The following is a 21,638-nucleotide window of genomic DNA, read 5'->3' as shown; positions in this document are numbered from 1 at the left end:
CTTTTCATTGATTTTAGACAAGGGTGGCTGCGTCTGTGGCCTTTAAATGGTACCAGCTGATTTGTGTTTCAAAAAAGGGCCTTGCACCTGCTTCAAGTGTCTCCTCTGTCGTCCACCTCACACCTGGGAAGGGGCATCTTCAGAACGGCCACTCTGAGCCTCTCCAGCTACAACCCTCTTCTCAGCAGACTTCCCAGGGCCTCCATGACTTTTATTTTGTTTTTGTTTTTGTTTCGAGATGGAGTCTCGCTCTGTCATCCAGACTGGAGTGCAGTGGTGCAATCTTGGCTCACTGTAACCTCTGCTTCCAGGTTCAAGTGATTCTCCTGCTTCAGCCTCCCGAGTAGCTGGGATTACAGGCATGTGCCACCACACCCCGCTAATTTTTTGTATTTTTGATAGAGATAGGATTTCACCATGTTGGCCAGGCTGGTCTCCAACTCCTGACCTCAAGTGATCTGCCCACCTCAGCCTCCCAAAGTGCTGGGATTACAGGTGTGAGCCACCGTGCCCAGTAGGACTTTTATTTTCTATCCTCCAACTTGCTCAATTCTGGCGTGATAACAGCCTGGGGGTCCCTGTGGTCTTCCAGGGGTGCTGGGAGGTGCCTCATGGTGAGTGCTGAAACTCCAAGAGGAAGGGGAGAATGAAGAATGAATCAGGGTTCACAGAAAGGCTGGGGGGCAGAGAATGAAGTGGGAGGCCCTCACCAAGCCTTTGTGCGTAACGGCCTTCTCCCCAGTGCCGCCAATTCTAGAGGATCTCCCTCCAATGAGGAAGGGACGACAGCTTCCGAAGAACCGCAGGGCATCTCAGGGGCCAGGGTCCTAGAGCACCAACCAACACTCTTCCCCCAAGACCCAGTGTCCCCTTCCCAGCCCTGTCCCCGCTTCCTCAAATATCTGCTGTCTTCTAGAAATGAGGCTCATTATGGGCTGTTTCATTCTGGATTTTCCTAGGAGGAGAAGTGGTACTGTGGGACATGAGAGGGTGGCAATCCTTAGAGAGGCCTGAATTTTTTTTAAGGCACCGTCTCATCTGGAGCACATGGGGGCATGCTTCTAAATGAGCACAGGAGAGAGCTTGCTATTTAAAGAGTGCAGGAGAGAAATCTAAAAGAAAATCTCAAGTGAGGCAAAAAGTGTTTATGATAATTACGGAAAACAACCGTAATCAAAAGTGGAGGATGGATTGTCCCCATAAATCAGCACTAACGGCAACTCAACTTACTCCAAGGAGCAGAAAAAGCCCTAAATTAAAGTGATGGATCTCAGGCAGCTGTCAGCCGGCTGGAGGGCTCTCTGGGAGCTTCGCTTAGTCAGTGCTGAGAGTCCAGGGGGCAGGGAGAAGCTGTGGCTGAGGCTCCAGAGACTGCATGTGTGTGTGCATGAGTGTGTGCCAGTGTGTGTGCATGGGTATGTGCAAATGTCTGTGTCTGGGTTGGTTGGCCTTTTTGTTCACATGTGTCTGGGAAAGAATGAGTGTGTATATGTGCAGGTGTGTGCACAAGGATATTTGTGTGTGTGTGTTTGCATGCATGCATGTGTGCTTGGGTATATGTTTCTGTTGCCAGTCTGCCTCTCACCTGTGTATTTGAGAGAACATGTGTGCTGTAAGCATGAGTGTGAGTGGGTGCAAATGTGTGCCCTTGCATTGCATGTATCCATGTGTGTGCATTCGAGTATGTGCAAGTGTGTGCACATACACGTAGTGGTTACCTGTTCAGATGTGCATGTCTGGAGTAACCTGCCTCTTTGTTTACCTGTGTCTGGGCCAGAACCTGTGCGTGTGTGTGCACGCACAGTTGCAAATGCCATCCAGGATGCCATTTAGTCCAGGCCGTGGGGTGGGGGTAGGTGGTAAGTTCCAAGCCCTCTCATAGGAGACAGTAGAAACTTTCTGGAGTTGAGAGCCCCTGAGATGAAATGGCACAGCTTCCCCGGGGTTGGCTGTGCCAATCAAAGAGAGAAAGGAAGGGAGGTCAGGGTTTCTGTGGCTGAAATGCTTCTTTCCTTGGCTGTGATAGGAATCCCTGAGCCCAGACTCAGCTCCTTGACCCTCCTTCTTACGCAAACTCCTTCCCACATACGCACAAACTCAGTGTGGGGGGAGCTCCCTCCACACCAGGCCAGACACGTGTGTAGTCCCTTCCCCTGGACCCACAGGTGTCCTTCTGCCTTCACACTGGGGGAGGGATGTGACCAGGCCCATCTGCAGGGCAAGCGAGCAGGGAGCCCTGATCACGGGCAAAGCTCCTGGTATTTCCTGGGTGCTGCAGAGAAGGGCTCAGACAGACCTGGGCCCTGCCCTCTGGGCATTTCTAGGCCATGAGAAGCAGATGGAAGGGGACTTGTGCTGCCTGACACCCTGACACCTGCCTGACATTTCTCCCCAGGCACAGACCCTGGGGATGGGGGTACCCTGAGCTTCCCCTTCCCCACACTGCAGGTTCAAAGGGCCCTGGACCACACTAGGTGATGCTGGCAGTGATGACCCTCAGTGGCAGTGACATATGGGGACCTCACTCAAGAGGGAGCTTCTGAGATCCAGGGAGTTGCTGAGCTCCAGAGCGACAGTGAAAGGGCTTTGCAGGCAGTGCCTTACAGTGTTGGCAGGCTGGAGGCTCATCACCATGACAGGCAGTTTGGCTTAATAAAAAGAGTGGACTGGCCAGGAGCGGTGGCTCACGCCTGTAATCCCGGCACTTTGGGAGGCCAAGGCAGGCGAATCACAAGGTCAGGAGTTCGAGACCAGCCTGGCCAAAATGGTGAAACCCGTCTGTACTAAGAATACAAAAATTAGCTGGGCATGGTGGCATGTGCCTGTAATCCCAACTACTCAGGAGGCTGAAGCGGGAGAATCGCATGAACCCAGAAGGGAGAGGTTGCAGTGAGCCAAGATCACACCACTGCACTCCAGCCTGGGTGAAAGAGTGAGACTCCATTTCGAAAATAAAAAATAAAAATAAGGCCAGGCACAGTGGCTCACACCTGTAATCCTAGGACTTTGGGAGGCCGAGGCAGGCAAATCACAAGGTCAGGAGATTGAGACCATCCTGGCTAACATGGTGAAACCCCGTCTCTACTAAAAATAACAAAAAACAAAAACAAAAACACAAAAAATTAGCTGGGTATGCTGGCATGTGCCTGTAGTCCCAGCTACTTAGGAGGCTGAGGCAGGAGAATTGCTTGAACCTGGGAGGCAGAGGTTGCAGTGAACTGAGATTGCACCACTGCACTCCAGCCTGGGTGACAGAATGAGAGTCCATCTCAAAAATAAATAAATAAAATAAAATAAATAAAAAGGGAGGACTTTGGAGTCAGACAGACCACATTCACATCCTTGCTCTGTCCTGGATTGCTGTGTGACCCCAGGGAAGTGACTGTACCTCTCTGAGCCTCACCCCCAGCTCAGGTTCTTCATCCATAAAATATATTACTAATATCAACCTCCTAGGCTCATTGGAAGGATTTATTGAGCTCGTATGTGCCAGAGCGCCTAGCCAGCTCCCACACAGTGCACCCTGTGTCAGTGGGAGTGACTGCTACAACTAGTAATCTATATTATCACTTTAAGGAAGTAGAGAAGCAGCCACAGAGCAGAATAGCCTTCAGCAAATGCTGTCCCAGCAAAATGCAGCAGGCTGGCACCTTCCCCGGTGCCATCCTGCCAGCCAGGCCCTGCCCCCTCCACTACCTCAGTGGGGTTCCTGCCCTGTTCCGGCAGCCCGCTCAAAGCCCCAGAGCTCCAGGTGCCCCCAAACATGGTTCAGACCATGGATGTCACTGAGTTCCACCAGGGCCATGCTGTGCTGCCAAGCTGTGCACATGTGGGTAAGGCTCCTGGCACAGGAATGGGACCCTTTGGAGTGGCTGAAGGGGGAGCAGAGAGAGAGACCCAGGTTAACCTCCCCCTGTCCACCAGCTGCAGCTCCCTGAAACCAGCGTTGGGAAGCTGCCTCTGCTACTGCACACGACTCTGCAGGTGTGAAGCTGTTTCGTCCATAATGTTGTAAAGTGGGAACCACAGTCCACGGCCCTTTGGGCCCTAAAGCCAGGAAGTTAGAGAAGCCCTAGAAAGTCCTTCCGGCCCTCGAGAAGAACGCAGTTCCTGACAAGCTAAGGAAGGTTCCATCCAGCCAGGATGGGAAGGAGAGGAACACGTGTCCCCCATGCATGCCCTTGCTGGACACACTGGCCTCATCCCAGAGGTGCCGCCCTCTCTAGCTGTAGAAGCTGAAGACTCCTCCGTCCCAGCCCCACTTCCCTGGGATTCTAAACACAGCACTTGGCAAAACCATTCTGACAACAGTGCTCGTCCCGAGGGTCACTGTGCTGGGAAGGGCACACTGGTTCTCATCCCAGTCTGCAGAGTACAAGTCCCCATCTCCATGTTGCAGATGAGGAAACCGAGGCTCAGCCGGGTGACACACCTTGTCTAAGTCACATAGTTCGGAAAAACCTGGATTTGAACCCATGACTGGTTGATTCCAAAACAGCCCCACTCAGCTGCTTGAGGACAAGAAGAGAAACATCAAAATTGGGTGTGTGGGAGGAGGGTGAGGGTGAGCTGCTGGGGTCAGAGTTCAGACAGAATCAGGGACAACCCTGGGCTGTAATAATCCGTGTCCAAATGGCTCTGCAAACGCACGCGGTCTCCCACCTAGGGTGAATGTCTAGCGCCAGTGGGTAGGGTGGGGTCGGCTTTACCAGTCACATGGTTTTCCTTGCTCTCAGCAGGGTGAGTAGATGCAAAGTACCTACACAGAGCTCCAGGGTTCTTCTGTGTGCTGGGCGTGGCCCTTATGCCTGAAATAACGGCATGTCTTGGGGATGGAAGTCCAAATACATGGATTCTAGCCCCAACCAAGGCACTGACTAGCTTGGAACTTTGGGCATCTCCCTTCCGCTCTCTGGGCCTCAGTTTTCCCATCTGTAAAATGAGATCATTTCAGTTCTGATGTTAATATGGTTAAAGTGACCTTCAGGGTCATGACCCCGTGGGGCCCAGCTTGGAGAGAATTGCCCCCCAAAGAAGCCCAGAGCTGCCCCATCCTGATGCAGAGCCTAAGGGGGCTTCCTCGGAGCTTCCAGAACAATCCATCCTGCTGTGCCATTGTGTAAATGTCTTTCTTCTATGGGCTCCCAAGACAGGTCTGAGAGGTTAGAAGGCAAATCGATTGAGGAACAAAAGAGGGGCAAACTGGGGCTCAGAGAGGTTGCAGAATACCCCCATAGTTCCCGTTCCACAGCTGGCAGTTCCACCCTCTACCTTCTTCTGCCTGGCAGGGTGTAGCCATGGCCCCAGCTGTGAGCCCTGGGTTTAGATCCTGACTCACCTCCCACAAGTGACCTTAGGCAAGTTACTTCTCTGTGCCTTTGGTTTTCATTGTGTATAAAAGGATGCCACTATGAGTACCTACTTACATGAGTGGTTGAAAGGATTAACAAATCAACGCACACAAACCATTGCAACGGGTTCCCAGACTGGACGGCACTCAGGGAGAAATAGAATTTAGGTCAGCCAGGAAAGGTGTCCTGGAAGAAACAACTTTCTTGAATCTGTCTACCTAAGTAGATACAGGCCTAGCCGCCCTCTCTACTCCTGCTCTCCAGGGCTGGACTAGGCTGGGGCAAACTAGGCTCTGAGGGTGCCCAATTTAAGGAGGTGCTCATTCTCAAGTGCTCACCCCATACTTGCATGACCCCAAGAGTGGGTGCCTCCTTAAATTTTTCACCCTCAGCACGTTAGTCCCCTCTCCCTACCCCGGTCCTGAGGCCTTCCCAGGATTCTGCGCTTCAGGCCTGCTGCAGCTGCCTGTCTGCCTATCCGTCTGTCTCCTTACACACACGCAGATGGCACACAGTTCTGAGAGGGGGTGGGGTATGGTCACTTCTCCCAACTGCCCCTCCATCCTTGGCTGTTCATGCCTCCTGGGGTGACAAGGACTTCTCCTGGGGCCCTAAGCAGCCAGTTCTCCGATCATGGAGCCAGATCGTGGAGCCAGGCTGGTCGACCCCTGGCACCCAGCCCCCTTCCCAAAGAGGACTGTGAATTGGGTTCTAATGAGAAATTAATAAGGCAGCTGTGCTAACAACTAATGATAATGGCAAAGTCGTTAAAAAAGGATTCTTTACATGTTTTTAATTACAGCAATTAAGGGGAAGTCAATAAAACATCTTTCCCCCTCCCCAGCCCCTTCCTGTCCCCACCCGGAGTCTCTTCTTTGTATTTTTTAAGTCCCCATAAATTTCCAGCATTCAGCATGTGGGTGAATGGTTGAGAGGGTTGGGAGAGCCTTCCGGAGGCGACAGAGGCCCTTGAGCCAGCGTTTCACCACATCCAGGTCCTGAGGGTATCTCTGTGTTCTTCTCCCCTGGGCGAGACCTCCTGATCCCTCTCCCCAGCCCTCATCTGTGGGGCTCAGACTTGAAACCATCCACTCCAGCACCAAACCCACGCACACACACACCCACAGCAGGGCAGAGCGCCTGCCCCATCCTGGGAGGCTGGCCAGCTTCCTTCCTACCAGGCGGCTTGGCAGCCACTCCTGCAAAAGACAATTGGAGGGGAACAAGCCTGCTGTCACGTGGGCTAGGGGTAATCCTAAAATGCCACCCATATGCCTGTTTCTCTTCATTTTCAATCTGAGGTGTGGGTGTTGAATGCAGGATGCTTAGGGGCCAGGTGACAGTTCCTGGTAACATTATTATGTCTTTCTGGAGCACTCATGTTACCTGAGTATTCAAATCACTCAGGAGACAATTATCATTGCTGCACACCCCCATATGCCAAGCACTGTTTCAGGCAGTGGGGACATAATGTGAGACAAACCCAAGACACACATCTCTTCTCTCGAAGAAAAGTAGCAAGAGAAACAAAAGTTAAAAGGTGAATATATAATATATAGGTTATAGATAAGGTCCATGACAAAAACTAAAGTGTTCTAAGGAGAGATGAAGCTGGGCGAGAGGTTTGGAGGATAGGACATGGGTCTTATTTGATATGATGGTGGATGATGGCCATTGGGAGGGGGTGATATGGAATACAGTCTCAAAGGAAGGTTGTGGGGGGTGAACCATGCAGACAGAGGAGGAGATCATTCCAGGTCAGAACAGCAGGTGCAAAGGCCCTGAGGACGTGGATGTCTGAGGCCAGGTAGTTGTTGAAGTGGAGTGGGGAAGCAGAAAGTGGAAGACAGTAAGGCTGGAAGGTGACACTTTGGGGACAGATCCCAGCATTCCAAGCTGTGGTCAGTGCTTTGGATGTGTATTAGTCTGTTCTCAAGCTGCTAATAAAGACATGCCCAAGACTAGGTAATTTATAAGGAAAGAGGTTTAATTGACTCACAGTTCCACATGTCTAGAGAGGCCTCGCCATCATGGTGAATGAGGAGCAACGTCACGTCTTACATAGCGGCAGGCAAGAGGGCTTGTGCCCTCTCATCATCAGATCTCGTGAGAACTCACTATCACGAGAACGGTATGGGGGAACCACTCCCATGATTCGATTATCTCTGCCTGGTCCTACCCTGGACACATGGGGATTATTACAATTCAAGGTGAGATTTGGGTGGGGACACAAATCCAAACCATATCACAATGCTACTCAGAATGAGAGAGAAGTCATGGGTGACTGGGGGCAGAGGCATGAAGTGATCTGAAGTGAGCAGCTTTGTTTCCATGATAAACAACACATGAAACCACAACAGAGTACCATTCCATGCCCACCAGGTTGGCAGAGACCAGAGTCTAACAACACCAAGTGTTAGTGGAAACTCACATGTCTGCTCGTGTCAAGTTGGTAAATTGATACCAATTGGAGTTTATGCAAACGTTGTTAGTAAAATGAATGTGTGTATAACCCCACAACCCACAATTCCATTTCTAGCCGCAGAGCTTAGAGATTCTCTTAGCCTTTGTGAGACTGCTCTTGGCAGGACAAGCAAAGCACCAAAAGCAAACCAGGCGTGATCCATGGAATTCCATCCAGCCATGAAAATGACTCAATGAAGGGCAAGGACCAGGATGGAGCCTCTCCAGAAAAAATGTTGCACAAAAATGCAAATCACAGAAGACTACATACAGAATATTCCCAGGTGTAAAATGTTTAAAAACAGACTACACTGACCACAAATTGTTTAAGGTTGCTCTAGGAAAGGAAACGTGAAAGGAAAGCAAAGCCACATGGCCTCAATATTCAGGAGAAAAATCACCTGGTGCGGGGGAGCGGAGGAGATCCTGGGTAGGGGAAAGGTATTGTTAGTGTTCTAGGCCTTCAGCTGGGAGGTAGGTGTAGGAGTGTTTATTTTATTCTTCTTTAAACTATACATATAATTATATTTGCTCTTTTGTATGCATGACATATTTCATGATTTTAAAGTGTTTTTAAAATAAACACATAAAAGCAAGAAATATATTCTGAAGTGGAATGCACACTTTACAAGGCCTTTTAAGATATGACAAAGACATCAGAATAATTTTTAGCACCTTCTACTGTGCCCCAGGTCTGCATTTCTTTGCTCTTGCGGGAATTGCTTGAGAATGTTGGATCAGCCCTGCAGGGCATAACACGGCATATTAGCAAGCAGGTACCTCGGGGAGTCAGTGTGGCAAGCCCTTAACTGTTTTTGCCTTAGTGTGAATGAGTTTTCCCAGGGCATCCTGGGGCCTCAGCCTCCATCATCACCATCATTGTCTCCACCCTCCCTTCTTGCCTCTAGCCTGCACTCCTGCACTGTCTGGCTGAACAGACCCCCTCTTAGCAGCCTCTTGCTGCTGTGGTTCAGTGCATACATGGCTGTGCGGGTGGGGCATATACACACACATATGTATGTATGGATGCATTCACCCATGGCCTGCTCAACAAGGAGCTCCCTGGGCAGATCAAGAAGAACATTGGACAAACTACAATGGAAAGACTGTGGGGGCCTTGGGGCCTGAGAACCACAGTGAGGTGGGAAGATGTTGGAGTGGAGAAGTGGGGGAAAGAGACAACTGCAGAACCTGGACCAAGGCCAGCTGTGCCCTGCCTGCTTCCATCCACCTCACCATACAAACTTATGTACATGCATACATACGACCTTCCTTCCACCACACATACATACATGCATGCAAACATGTACATACATTTGTCCCATGATATAGGCATATATATGTAAACATGCATACACACAACCCATCTCACCATACAAACATGCATGCATACAAACATAAAACCATTCATCCCACCACAATGCATCCATACATGTAAGCATGCATGCATACGTGTAAACATGCATATATATAAACCATCCCACCAAATGCATCCATATATGGACATCCCACCCTAAATATATTCACACATGTAAACATACATGCATACAACCATCTATTCCACCATAAAACATATGTACATGCATACATACATACATTCCACCGCATATGCACACATGCACATAAACACACAACCATGCATCCCACCATACAAATATACATACATGTAAATGTACATACATACAACCATGTCTCCCACCATAGACACTTGTACATAATACAACCATCCCACTATACATGTACACATATATGTAAACATACATGCAACTATACATCCCACCAAACATGCATGCATGCAATCATGTATAAACCATCCATCCCACCATACATGCACACATTCATGTAAATATGCACATAAGCAACCATCTATCACATCATACAAACATGCATGCATACATACAAACATACATGCAACCATTATCCCACAGCATGTGCATGCATGCATGTAAACATGCATGCATATGTAACCATCCCACCAATAATATATGCATACATGTAAACATACAACCATCCATTCCATCATACAAACATGTACATACAAACATAGCTACATACAACCATCCATCCCACCATATAAACGTACATGCATACATGCAAACACACCATCCATCCCACCATCCAAATATACAGACATACATGTAAGCATATATACATACAATAGCCATACTACTATACAAATGTACATACAACCATCCATTCCTCTGCCCTTCCTCCATTCATCCACCCATCCCTCCGTCTATTCTTCCATTCTTTCCTCCATTCACCCATTCCCCCATACAACCTTCTATCCCTCCATGCATCCATCCAAACATCCATCCATCCACTGAACAAATCCATGGCACTGCCCCACTGGCCTTCTTTTATTTCCTCTGTGAATCCCTTCTCTCCTACCTCTGAGCCATCACACACTTCCCCTCCCATTCCCATATACACCCCTAGGGAATACCTACTCAGCTTAACAAAAGCCTCACCTATCTCCCAGTCTAAAGTAGTTCCTCCTGCTATTCCTCTCATGAAGAACCTCATTCCATCCTTTTCAACAGTTGTCATAGACATCACCAAACGTTTGCTTGTGGGTTGATTCACTTATTACTTTCTCCCTGACCAGACTGGTAGCTCCAAGAGGGCAGGCGTTAGGTCTTTCTTCAGTGCCTACCCCAGAGCCTACCTGGCCCACAGTAGGGGCTCCATAGGGAAGGGGTGAATGCTGGCATTGAGTGAATTGACAAAGTACTGTGTGCAGGGCACAGGCCCAGATGTCTTGTCGGGATTTGCTTCTGAATGTGACTGCTTCTCAAGGCCTAGCATCTATAGAAAGAGATAAAGAATGTGTATGCAGGATTGCAATGCAGGATGCAACTCAGGAAGGAGGCAGGGAGGGACAGCATGGGGAGGGCCGGGGTGAACATGGACTGGGCCTGGCCCTCAGTGCTCACAGCTGCATAAGCCACTCGATCTCCATGAGCCTTCATTTCCTCACTGGCAAAATGGAGCTAATAAAACTAGAGAGGAGAAAGAAACACTATTACCATAAAATTGCTTTAAATTGTTCAAATATATCTTCTGAGTTCTGTGAAAAGTTTTTTAAGTAGATAAAATTATTTTAAGAACTGAAATCAATGTGATTCATTGATGTAATTTTTTTATAGACAGAGCCAAGTAATGGAAATTAATAAACAACTAAAAATGTGTATTTATTTAAATTGAGCTTGTCATGTTATTGTAAGGATTAAATGAGATAATGCATGGGAAATCTACCTAGAAAGAAGTTCAGGGTAGGGTAAGTGCTCAACCACTCTGTTTTTGAATTCTATTTGAATGGTTTTGGGTAAACTTCATTGAGGAGGTGATGTTTAAACTAAACTGTGAAAAACGTGTAGGCTTCCAATATTTTAACACTACAAATATTAGATACAATTTTTTAACATTTTTCTCTACTCTTCTAGTTTCTATGGCTATGTAACAAATTACCCCAAAACATAATGGTATACTGCAATCATTTATCATGTTCACAGACCCTGTGACTCTAGAATCTGGACAGAGATAGCAAGGGCAGCTTGACTGTATGCTGGGATGACTGAGGCCTCAGCTGGGGCTCGGTCTGGGGCTGAAGGCTGGGGCTGAAGTCCTCTCAGGGCACACCTGTTTGTTCACATGTCCAGCGTTGATGCTAGCTGTCATCTGGGGACCTCAGTTCCTCTCTGTGTGGGCTGCTCCCACATCTGCTTCAGCTAGATTGAGCTTCCTCACAACATGGTGGCTGGATTCCAAGGGCGAGTATGAAGAGTGAGAGCCAGGTGGCAGCTGTATCCTTTCAATGACCTAGTCTCAAAAGTCACACGGCATCACTTCCTGCACATTCTACTGGTCAAATAGTCACAAGATCCCTAGATTCAAGGGGAAGGGACCTACGCCCCATCTGTCAGAGAGAGGAATGTCCATCACACTGTAAAAAGAGCATGTGAATAGTAGCAATATTGATGCAGCCATCCTTGGAGAGACATAGCCTGACATACACATATCATCTCATGAAATAGTACAACCTATGAGGAAGGAGCCCTTCTTAACTCCATTTTATAGAAGAGGAAAGTAAGGCTTGATGAAGTCAAAAGTTTTGCCCTGGCTGGGCACAGTGGCTTATGCCTGTAATCCCAAAGCTTTGGGAGACCGAGGTGAGAGCTTTACGCCAGGAGTTCATGACCAGCCTGGGCAACATAGCGAGACTGTGTCTCTACAAAAAAAGAAAAAGAAAGAAATTTACCCAGCATCATGGCTAATGAGTAACAGAACAACAGAACTAGGATTTGAAGTCAGGTATAAAAACTCCAAAGCCTTTACCATTACACACACTGCCTACCAAGTGTAGAACAAGGAAGCCAACAGCAGATTTGATCTTTTGAAACACTTAATTGACTATATCCTTCCAGGATACTGTAGAATCATGGTGCCTCGGTGACTCTTGGCTTGCTCTGGTGACATTCCAGGCAGTGGCCTAGCCAAAATATAGGCCGTGGGGTGGGAGGTGGCAGGACATGGTATGGGCATGAAGGCAAGAAAGGTTGTTGGGGTCAGATTAGGGAAGAACTTTGAGTCAAGGCCAGGGAATTTAGACTTTCCCAGGGCAGTGAGGAGTTCCCAGAGGCTCCGAGAAAAACTAATCAAGAGCTGTGTGTAAGATGGACAGGAGGGAATCTGGAGGTAGGAGGCATGCCCAGGGTCTGTGTAGCTGGAGTAAGGGGACAGCCCGTTGGCAAGGCTGGAGGAACCAGAAGGCCCTTGGTAAATTACAGTAATGTCCCAGAGGAGGAGTCGAAAGGCTTGGTGGGGGCAGGAAAAGAAAGTGCCACCAAAGGCTCCAGGGATTTGAGCTTAGGTAATTGGGTTTGCAGGGCATGAAGGGAGTTTTTTTGCTTTAGTTTTTGTTTTCTTTGAGATGGAATTTCGCTCCTGTTGCACCAGGCTGGAATGCAATGGCCAGATCTTGGCTCACTGCTCACCACAACCTCCGCCTCCCGGGTTCAAGGGATTCTCCTACCTCAGCCTCCCAAGTAGCTGGGATTACAGGCATGTGCCACCATGCTCGGCTAATTTTTGTATTATTAGTAGAGACGGGGTTTCACCATGTTGGCCAGGGTTGTCTCGAACTCCTGACCTCATGATCTGCCTGCCTCAGTCTCCCAAAGTGCTGGGATTACAGGTGTGAGCCACCACGCCCAGGCGAGGGGAGATTTTAACAGAACTTAGGATGCAAGAAGAGCTTGGCAAGGAGGTGATGGAGGGCTCTCCTTGGAGAAATGCCCAATAGACTGTTGGAAATTGGATCTCAGAGATCAGGGCAGAGCCAGAGCAGAAGGCACAAGTGTCATTTGCAGGAAGACTGTGGTCAAACCATTAGGCCAGGTGAAGCCGCCAAGGAGCCAGCGTGGCTGGAAAGAGAATCAAGACTAAGGCTTTGGGAAATGAACTTGTAGGCCCGCATTCTCAAACAATTGTGCAGCAGAATCTGCAAACCAAGAGAGTGAATCAGGTACTCAGAGAGTCAGATGGGTTGAAGTAGGGCCTTTCTGTGCCCTGGGGGATGCCTGGGAGGGAAGGAGACTGGTGAGCACCTTTGTGAGTTTGCCAAGTCTCAGGAGATTCTGAGACCCACCCAACTCAGCCTTGGCTCATGTTGGAACTACCTGAGCTGCTTTAGAAATACTCAGGTCTGCTCTGGGCACAGTGGCTCACGCCTGTAATCCCAACACTTTGGGAGCTCCAGCCCAGCCTAGGCAACATAGCAAGACCTCATTTCTATTAAAGATAAAATTATCCAGGCATGGTGGTACACACCTGTAGTCCCAGCTACTCAGGAGGCTGAGGCAGGAGGATTGCTTGAGCCCGAGGGGTCGAGGCTGCAGTGAGCCATGATCACTCCACTGTACTGCAGCCTGAATGATAGAGCGAGACCCTGTCTCTAAAATAATAATAAACAAATACTGAGGTCAGCCCACATACCCCAAGAGATTCTCACCTCTGGGAATATTAAAGGCCCCTCAAGGATTGTAAGGTGCAGCCCAGTTGGAGAACTCCTGGTAGAAGGAGAGGAAGAAGAGTCAGTGGTCTTAGATGAGTTGAGAAATAACACCCAATGCAGTAGGAGGGGACCGGGAGGCTTAGGATGCGGCCCCCTTAGTAAGGGAGGGGTCTGCTGGGCAATGGGGAAACAAAGGCCTGTAAGTCAGCAGTGTGAAATCTTTCTGCATGTAGGAATTCTGTGCACAGATTGAGGCACATCCTAGTGATGGCTTTGGGTGATGCAGGCTGGGCGTGGTGCCTCACGCCTGTAATCCCAACACTTTGGGAGGCCGAGGCGGGCAGATCACTTTAGGTCAGAAGTTCAAGACCAGCCTGGCCAACACGGTGAAACCCCGTCTCTGCTAAAAATACAAAAATTAGCTGGGCGTGGTGGCGGGTGCCTGTAATCCCAGCTACTCAGGAGGCTGAGACAGGAGGATTACTTGAACCTGGGAGGCAGAGGTTGCAGTGAGCCGAGATCGCACCACTGCACTTGGCTGATTGCAGCCTGGGTGACAGAGTGAGACTCCATCAAAAAAAAAAAAAAAGAAGGAAGGAAGGAAAGAAAGAAGGAAGGAAGGAAGGAAGGAAGGAAGGAAAGGAGGGAGGGAGGAAGGAGGGAAGGAAGGGAAAGGAAGAAAGAGAGAGAGAGAGGAAGAGAAAGAGAGAGAGAGAAAGAAAGAAAGAAAAGAAAGAAAGAGAAAGAGAAAGAAAGAGAGAGAGAGAAAGAAAGAGAGAGAGAAAGAAAGAGAGAAAGATGTAATGCTGTGGAATGTCTCCCATCCCCACCCTCCACACCAGTGACATCAGAAGCTTTGGGGGTGAGGCTCCCATCAGCATTTTTTAATTGTACAGGTGGTTCCGACACAGAGTCAAGTTTGAGACAAATAATATGCTTCTCGCAGTTGAACAGGGACACACTTGCCAAGCGTCTAGCTAAAATGCTGCTTCTGATCCAGCAGGTCTTGGGGGGCCTGAGACTGCATTTCTGACAGGTGCCCAGGTGTGGTGCCTAGGCACCTGCCCATGGGCCACACTCGAAGTAACAAGGATGTCCATTAATTTTCAGGGGTGTAGTAGAGACACAAATACCCCTTCCCAAACCCTATCTCCAAGCCTCTGTGTGTCTCCCTACCCCCTTGTCCCACCCTGGCAGGCAGGCAGGCTGGCTGAAGAGTTTCCTGCCCGTGTCTCCTCTGCTCTCTGCTTACCTCCTGGCTGACGGAGCCAGGATGAATGTTCCCCTCCTTATCTGCCAAGGGGGTGGCATGTTTTAAAAGAGCAATATGGTGTGTATGTTCACACATACACACAAACTCACACACTACACACTACACACCCAAGGCGCAGGAGAGAAACGCTGTCTGCCCCCATTTGCAAGCATCTAAGACCCCATTCTCTCAGCATGCCCACGCTTCTCTCCCTGAAAGGGCACGGAAACCTGCCCTTCACCTCACACAGGAACCCCCACCGCGCTGAAGGCCACACTGTAGGGCCGGGGAGGAGGGGCTACATAGCCTGACTCCAGGGTTTGAGGTCTGAGTTCAAATTCTGACTCTGTCTCTTCCTAGTTGGGTGACCTTAGACAAGTTAACTGACCTCTCTGAGCCCGTTTGAGCAGTTTTTTCCATTGTAAAACGTGTGAAATGATGACCAACCTCTCAGGGTGGTTGGATGAATTGGCTGATTGAAGGAGATAGGGATGTGAATAGAGACAGTAGCATAGGGCAGGGTACTAGTGGTGAGACAGAGAATGGGGTGGCCCGAGCAAGGTGTCCCCCTTCCCTGTGGTCATCCTGTCTGCCCCAAATTCTCCGTCCATGGCCACCACTCCCAACCTGGGAGCTGGGCAGTCCCTGAGGCTGACCTCCCGCCCCTGATCCTACTGCCGTTGTCCCGGCTGCAGACATGGGGAGCTTTGAGGAGGGCGAGAAGCACCAGAGCGTCTCCCACGGAGAAGCAGCTGTCATCCATGCCCCGCGCATCGCCAGCTTTCCCCGGCCACAGGTGACCTGGTTCCGGGACGGCCGCAAGATCCCGCCCAGCGGCCGCATGTGAGTGCACCACTCTGGGGGGACGGGAGGGGAGGGGGGCCTGGGGGAGGAGGTTTGGGGCCAAAGACTCTCCTGAATGCAGAAGAGGGCATTTGTGCAGAAGCTCCTTTCAGCTCCTGTGGGACACAGCCAGGTAGGGGACCTCCCAGGGGCTTTCTTGGGGTGTACATGCAAGGACTTGGGACCATGAAACCCACGCTCAATCGCCTTCCTGGGGAATCCCAGGGCGTTGCCTTCACCGTCAGCTGGAGAATAAATCTGCTTTTCAGAGCACTTAAAAAACCCAAACAGGCACATACGAAGGCGCGATCACTGTGGTTACAGGCCCAGGACGAAGGCTAGTGGCGCCAGGGGCTGTTGGAGAGGCTGGCGTCCCCTGGGCAGCCGGGTGGCCCTGGGCGTGTCCGTTGGCAGGGTGTTTACTGGTGCGTGAGGGCTGTGTGTGTCTTGGCTGCGAGGTGGAGGTGTGGCCGGGGAAGTCCCAGGGAGAGAAACACACAGGCCTCTCAGTGTTCACAAGGCCGTCTCTGTGTGCCCCTGGGATTGGCTGGGGCAGCCCGGCCTGTGGGCAGGAGCCATGGAGCCAGCACCCCACACCTCTGCAGAAGGCGAGCAACAAAGCATTTCTTCCTGAGATACACCCGTCTCCCCGCCCTGCTGAGCCCACCCCCGGGTCTGGAGTCAGCTGGGGCTTTCCTCTTTCCAACTCCAGCTCTCCCCTCCTTCCAGAAGACCCCCTTCTCATCTACTCAGGCTGTGTGTACACAGGACTGCGGCTTTCCTGGTCTCTGTAGAGAGCGGAGGCATAGATGGACAGTTCCTGTCTTTGGAGAACATTAAGTCTAGTTGGGGGAAGGAAGCATAGCGACAATAACAATAATAATAATATCGCCATCATAGGCCGGGTGCGGTGGCTCACGCCTGTAATCCCAGCACTTTGGGAGGCTGAGGTGGACCGATCACTTGAGGTCAGGAGTTGAGACCAGCCTGAGCAACATAGCAAAACCCTGTCTCTACTAAAAATACAAAAATTAGCTGGCCATTGTGGTGGACGCCTGCAATCCCAGCTTCTTGGGAGGCTGAGGCAGGAGAATCGCTTGAACCTGGGAGTCAGAGGTTGCAGTGAGCCGAGATCGGGCCACTGCACTCCAGCCTCCAGCCTCCAGACAGAACCAGACTCCATCTCAAATAGTAATAGTAATGACAATATCACCATCATCATAATAGCAGCTGCCGTTTATTGAATGGCTGCTGTGTCCTGGGGACTGAGCTAAGCACACCACACACATCCCCTCTCCTCCCGGATACACACCCCCTCTCCTCCCGGACAGCCATGCTCTGTGAGGAAGAAGATGCTCTCAATCTCGTTCTCCTTCCTGTCCCCAGAGCACCTGCGGAAAGGAGGCGTTGTTGAATGAATGACTCTCACAGCAACCCGGTGAGATGCTAGGTTTCTCCCCATTTTACAGACAGTCAAGTGAAGTTCCCAAAAGTTTAACTACTTTGCCAAATCTCACACAGCTGGTAAGTGGTGGAGCTGCGTCCGGCCCTGCCAACTCCAGAGTCAGGTTCTTTAATTCTTGTATTATGTGAAAAGTGCCTGAAAACAGGCCCACAGGCTCCTTGAAAAGATTGTATTTGTGGGGAACAAGCCCTGTGGACTATCTCAACCTAGCTACCTGTTGAAATCATTTGGGAGTTTGGGGATACAGTTATGTGTCGCTCAATGACAGAGATACAGTCTGAGAAATGTGTCATTTGGCAGTTTCATTGCTGTGTGAACACACACCTAGATGGTGCAGCCTACTACACACCCAGGATGTATGGTGTAGTCCGTTGCTCCTAAACTATACACCTGTACAGCATGTTACTGTACTATAGGCAATTGGAACACAATGGTAAGTATTTGTGTATCTAAACATATCTAAATATAGGAAGGGTACCATAAAAATACGGTATAAAAGATTTTTTTAATGGCACACCTGTATAAGGCAGTTTCTTTATAATCTTTTGGAACCAGCATCATATATGTGGTCTGTTTTTGACTGAAACGTTATGCTGTGCATGACTGTGCTGATCCTTGGGCTCTATCCTACGACTCTCTGACTTAATTGAAATGGGATAGAATTTGAACATCAGAAGTTTTAAAAGCTCCCCAGGTGGTTCTAATATGAAACCAGAGTTAAGAACCACCATGCTAGTGTATATCAGCTATCCACAGCCACAAATATGCTGCGTAACAAAACAGCTCAGTGGGCCAGGCACAGTGGCTCATGCCTGTAATCTCAGCACTTTGAGAGGTCAAGCCAGGCAGATCACGTGAGGTCAGGAGTTCAAGACCAGCCTGGCCAACCTGGCAAAATCCCATCTCTACTAAAAACACAAAATTACGCATGGTGGCACATACCTATAGTCCCAGCTACTCGGGAGGCTGAGACAGGAGAATCGCTTGAACCCAGGAGGCAGAGGCTGCAGTGAGCCAAGACTGCACCACTGCACTCGAACCTAGGTGACAAGAGCGAGACTCCATCTCCAAAAAAAAAAAAAAAAAAAAAAAAACCAGCTCAGTGGCTTAGAGCAATACACAATACACATTTCTTTTTCTTGTGAGTCTACAGGCTGGTGATTTCGGCTGGGCTTGGCTGGGTAGTTTTTCTGGTCTTGGCTGGGTTTTCTCACTTGTCTGGGACTAGCTGACTTGTCTGGGTGACTGGGGTGACTTGACTGTGCTGCACAATGCATTCTCCTGCCTGCCAGCCCTAGCACGTTTTCCTGGCAATTGCAGAGCAGCAGGGGAAGAAGCAGGAACATACACTTTTCCAGCTTCTGCTAACATCTATCTCATGGGCCAAAGCAAGAACATGGCAGAACTCAGAAGCAAGATACAGGAAAATAGATTCTGTTTCTTGAAGGACAGAAGCTGCAAAGTCACGGGACAAAGAGTGTGGATACAGAGCAGGGTGAAGAATTGGAGCGGCACCCCAGATTAATAGGGGGACTCATGCTGCGTGAGTCAGAGTGTGTCCCCCTGTCCTCTCATGTCCATGTCTATCCACGAGATGGACATTCTGGAGAGAGCCACAAGCCCAGGGACCTTCCTTCACTGCCTTCTGGGGGTCTCAGAGGGGGCAAGTCAAAGGTTTCTCTGCCTCCTGCTCCACTCTGTGTTTAAGACTTGAGCTCAGTGGCTGGGCGCGGTGGCTCAAGCCTGTAATCCCAGCACTTTGGGAGGTCAGGGCGGGCGGATCATGAGGTCAGAAGATCAAGACCATCCTCTTAGGCCTAACTTATGTTCAATAAAACCAGCAGAGAATGGTTCTTAGCATGGGTGTTTCTTAGCATGGATGCTGAGACTATGCTGTGGAAAGGGAATGTTCTCCACACAGGTTTTGGGACAAGAAGGCAAGTCCCAGTCCCATCCCAGCTCCCTTTCTGAGGTTATTTCCCATGGCCTATTGCAAGCTAGTCAGTTGGTAGTGGCTGCCTGGAACACTGTGTTGAGGATTCTGAGGTCCTATCTTGACTCGTTAGAATGAATATCATGATTGATTAGCAATGTCTGCCATGGCTGTGTGAGGTGTGTGCTGGCACTTTCCTATTAAATTTGTTGTGGTAGATGAAACCCTTTCTACAACCTACTCCTGTCATCCCTTTCCTAACACCTCTCTACCTTCTTTTCTCATTCCCAGCCTCTGTCCCCATCCTCTTTTAATTCCCACGACCCTGTGGCACCAGGATGGAACACCCTGGCCTACACACACATGCACGCCTCCCTGGTCACACACACCCCCAGCCCCTGCACGCCACTGCAATGTTCCTACCAACTACATGATAGAACACTGTGGTGGTTTTATCCTGGCAATTACAGCAAATTAATATTCATAAGTGAGCAGAAAGGGTCCCTGGCAGCAAATTCCCTGGTGTCTGTGTGTCAGAGATACATATCTGATGAGCGCTATCTGCCGGAGGGGTGTGCAGGACACAGAAGGTGCTGCTATCTACAGAGAGCTGCTCTCACTGGTGGGGCAGGAGCAAGAATTAGCATCACCTCGCCCATGCCCTGGTGCTCATTGTTGAAAAGGAGACACGATTCCTCATAAAGATGCATGCTGGGGGCTTTGGACACATTCTAGGATAATTTATTTCATTCATAATTAAATTATCAATGGGGGCCACAGGGAGCTGAGGAAAAGGGCCTGGATTAATAGGAGCAGTGAGTGGAAGGGAGGGCAGGGCTGGGCCAATCAGAGCCATAGCAAAAGCCTAGTACATTGAAACCAGGGGGGTGTGGCTGAAAAATAGAATCCAGCCCCCGCCCAAGAGTTGAGTTCTGCTGTCTGTGTCCCCCAAGAATTCTTCCTGCAGCTTCTTTCTGTCTGGGTTGCCTCTGAGGTGCAGTGCTGCAGGTTGGAAGCCCTCCTGGGTGCCAGGAAGAGCACCCAGTACAGTACAGTACAGCGTCATCCCAGGAATATCTGTCCACGAGATGGACATTCTGGAGAGAGCCACAAGCCCAGGAACCTTCCTTCACTGCCTGCTGGGGGCTCAGAGGGGGCAAGTCAAAGGTTTCTCTGCCTTCTGCTCCACTCTATGTTTAAGACTTGAGCTCAGTGGCTGGCTGAAGTGGCTCAAGCCTGTAATCCCAGCACTTTGGGAGGTCAAGGCGGGCAGATCATGAGGTCAGAAGATCAAGACCATCCTGGCTGACACAGTGAAACCCCGTCTCTACTAAAAATACAAAAAAAATTAGCCGGGCGAGGTGGCGGGCGCCTGTAGTCCCAGCTACTCGGGAGGCTGAGGCAGGAGAATGGCGTGAACCCAGGAAGTGGAGCTTGCAGTGACCCGAGATCACACCACTGCACTCCAGCCTGGGCGACAGAGTGAGACTCCATCTCAAAAGAGGAAAAAAAAAAAAAGACTTCAACTCAGGCCCTGGGTGTCCCAGTCCAGGGTGCTTCCCTCCGGGCACTAGTTAAAGCAGAGCCCAAAATCTCAGTGACTTCACACCATAGAAGTTGATTTCTTGCCAATGTATTGTTGTTGTTTTTGTTTATGTTTTTGTTTTGAGATGGAGTTTCGCTCTTGATGCCGAGGCTGGAGTGCAATGGTGCGATCTCAGCTCACTGCAACCTCTGCCTCCTGGGTTCAAGTGATTCTCCTGCCTCAGCCTCCAGTAGCTGGGATTACAGGCATGCACCACCACATCCAGCTAATTTTGTATTTTTAGTAGATAGGGGGTTTTACCATGTTGATCAGGCTGGTCTTGAACTCCTGACCTCAGACGATCCACCTGTCTCAGCCTCCCAAAGTGCTGGGATTACAGGTAGCAATCCCACTGTGCCCAGCCCCATTTAAAGTCCTACCATGATGAAAGGCATGGTGTCTTCCACACAGTCTTTCAGGAGCCCTGCTGACAGGAGTTTTGCCATCATCAGCACACAGCCTTCCTAGTTGTCCTGCTCTGCCAGAGAAAGGGTGCGGACATGAGGATCGCACAGGGGGTGCTCATGGTGCAAGCTCAGCAGCGGTGCACATCCCTTCCTCCATATCCCACTAGTTCAGCCTCACTGCCCCACCTGGATGCACGCAGAGATACAAAGCCTGTCTCTGGCTTCCCAGGCACTGTAGTCCATGACACAAGGGAAGCCTGAGACTGAGGTGAGCAGCAGCCATGTCTGCCATCTTAACATGCACTCTACCTAGGACAGACCGT

General features: G+C 49.8%; 1 protein-coding gene across 1 annotated transcript in view; it reads left to right on the top strand.

Moving 5' to 3' along the window:
• The window catches only part of SDK2 (sidekick cell adhesion molecule 2), a 309,965-nt gene that overhangs the window by 171,082 nt on the left and 117,245 nt on the right, over positions 1-21,638 (top strand). Inside the window, exon 4 of the mRNA XM_023211918.2 lies at positions 15,778-15,925. Within this exon, the coding sequence (XP_023067686.1) occupies positions 15,778-15,925 (148 nt within the window). The remainder of the gene's footprint in view (positions 1-15,777; positions 15,926-21,638) is intronic.

This window comes from Piliocolobus tephrosceles, chromosome 16 (assembly GCF_002776525.5).
Source record: "Piliocolobus tephrosceles isolate RC106 chromosome 16, ASM277652v3, whole genome shotgun sequence".
Taxonomy (NCBI): domain Eukaryota; kingdom Metazoa; phylum Chordata; class Mammalia; order Primates; family Cercopithecidae; genus Piliocolobus; species Piliocolobus tephrosceles.
This window is presented reverse-complemented; position numbering and strand designations above follow the sequence as displayed.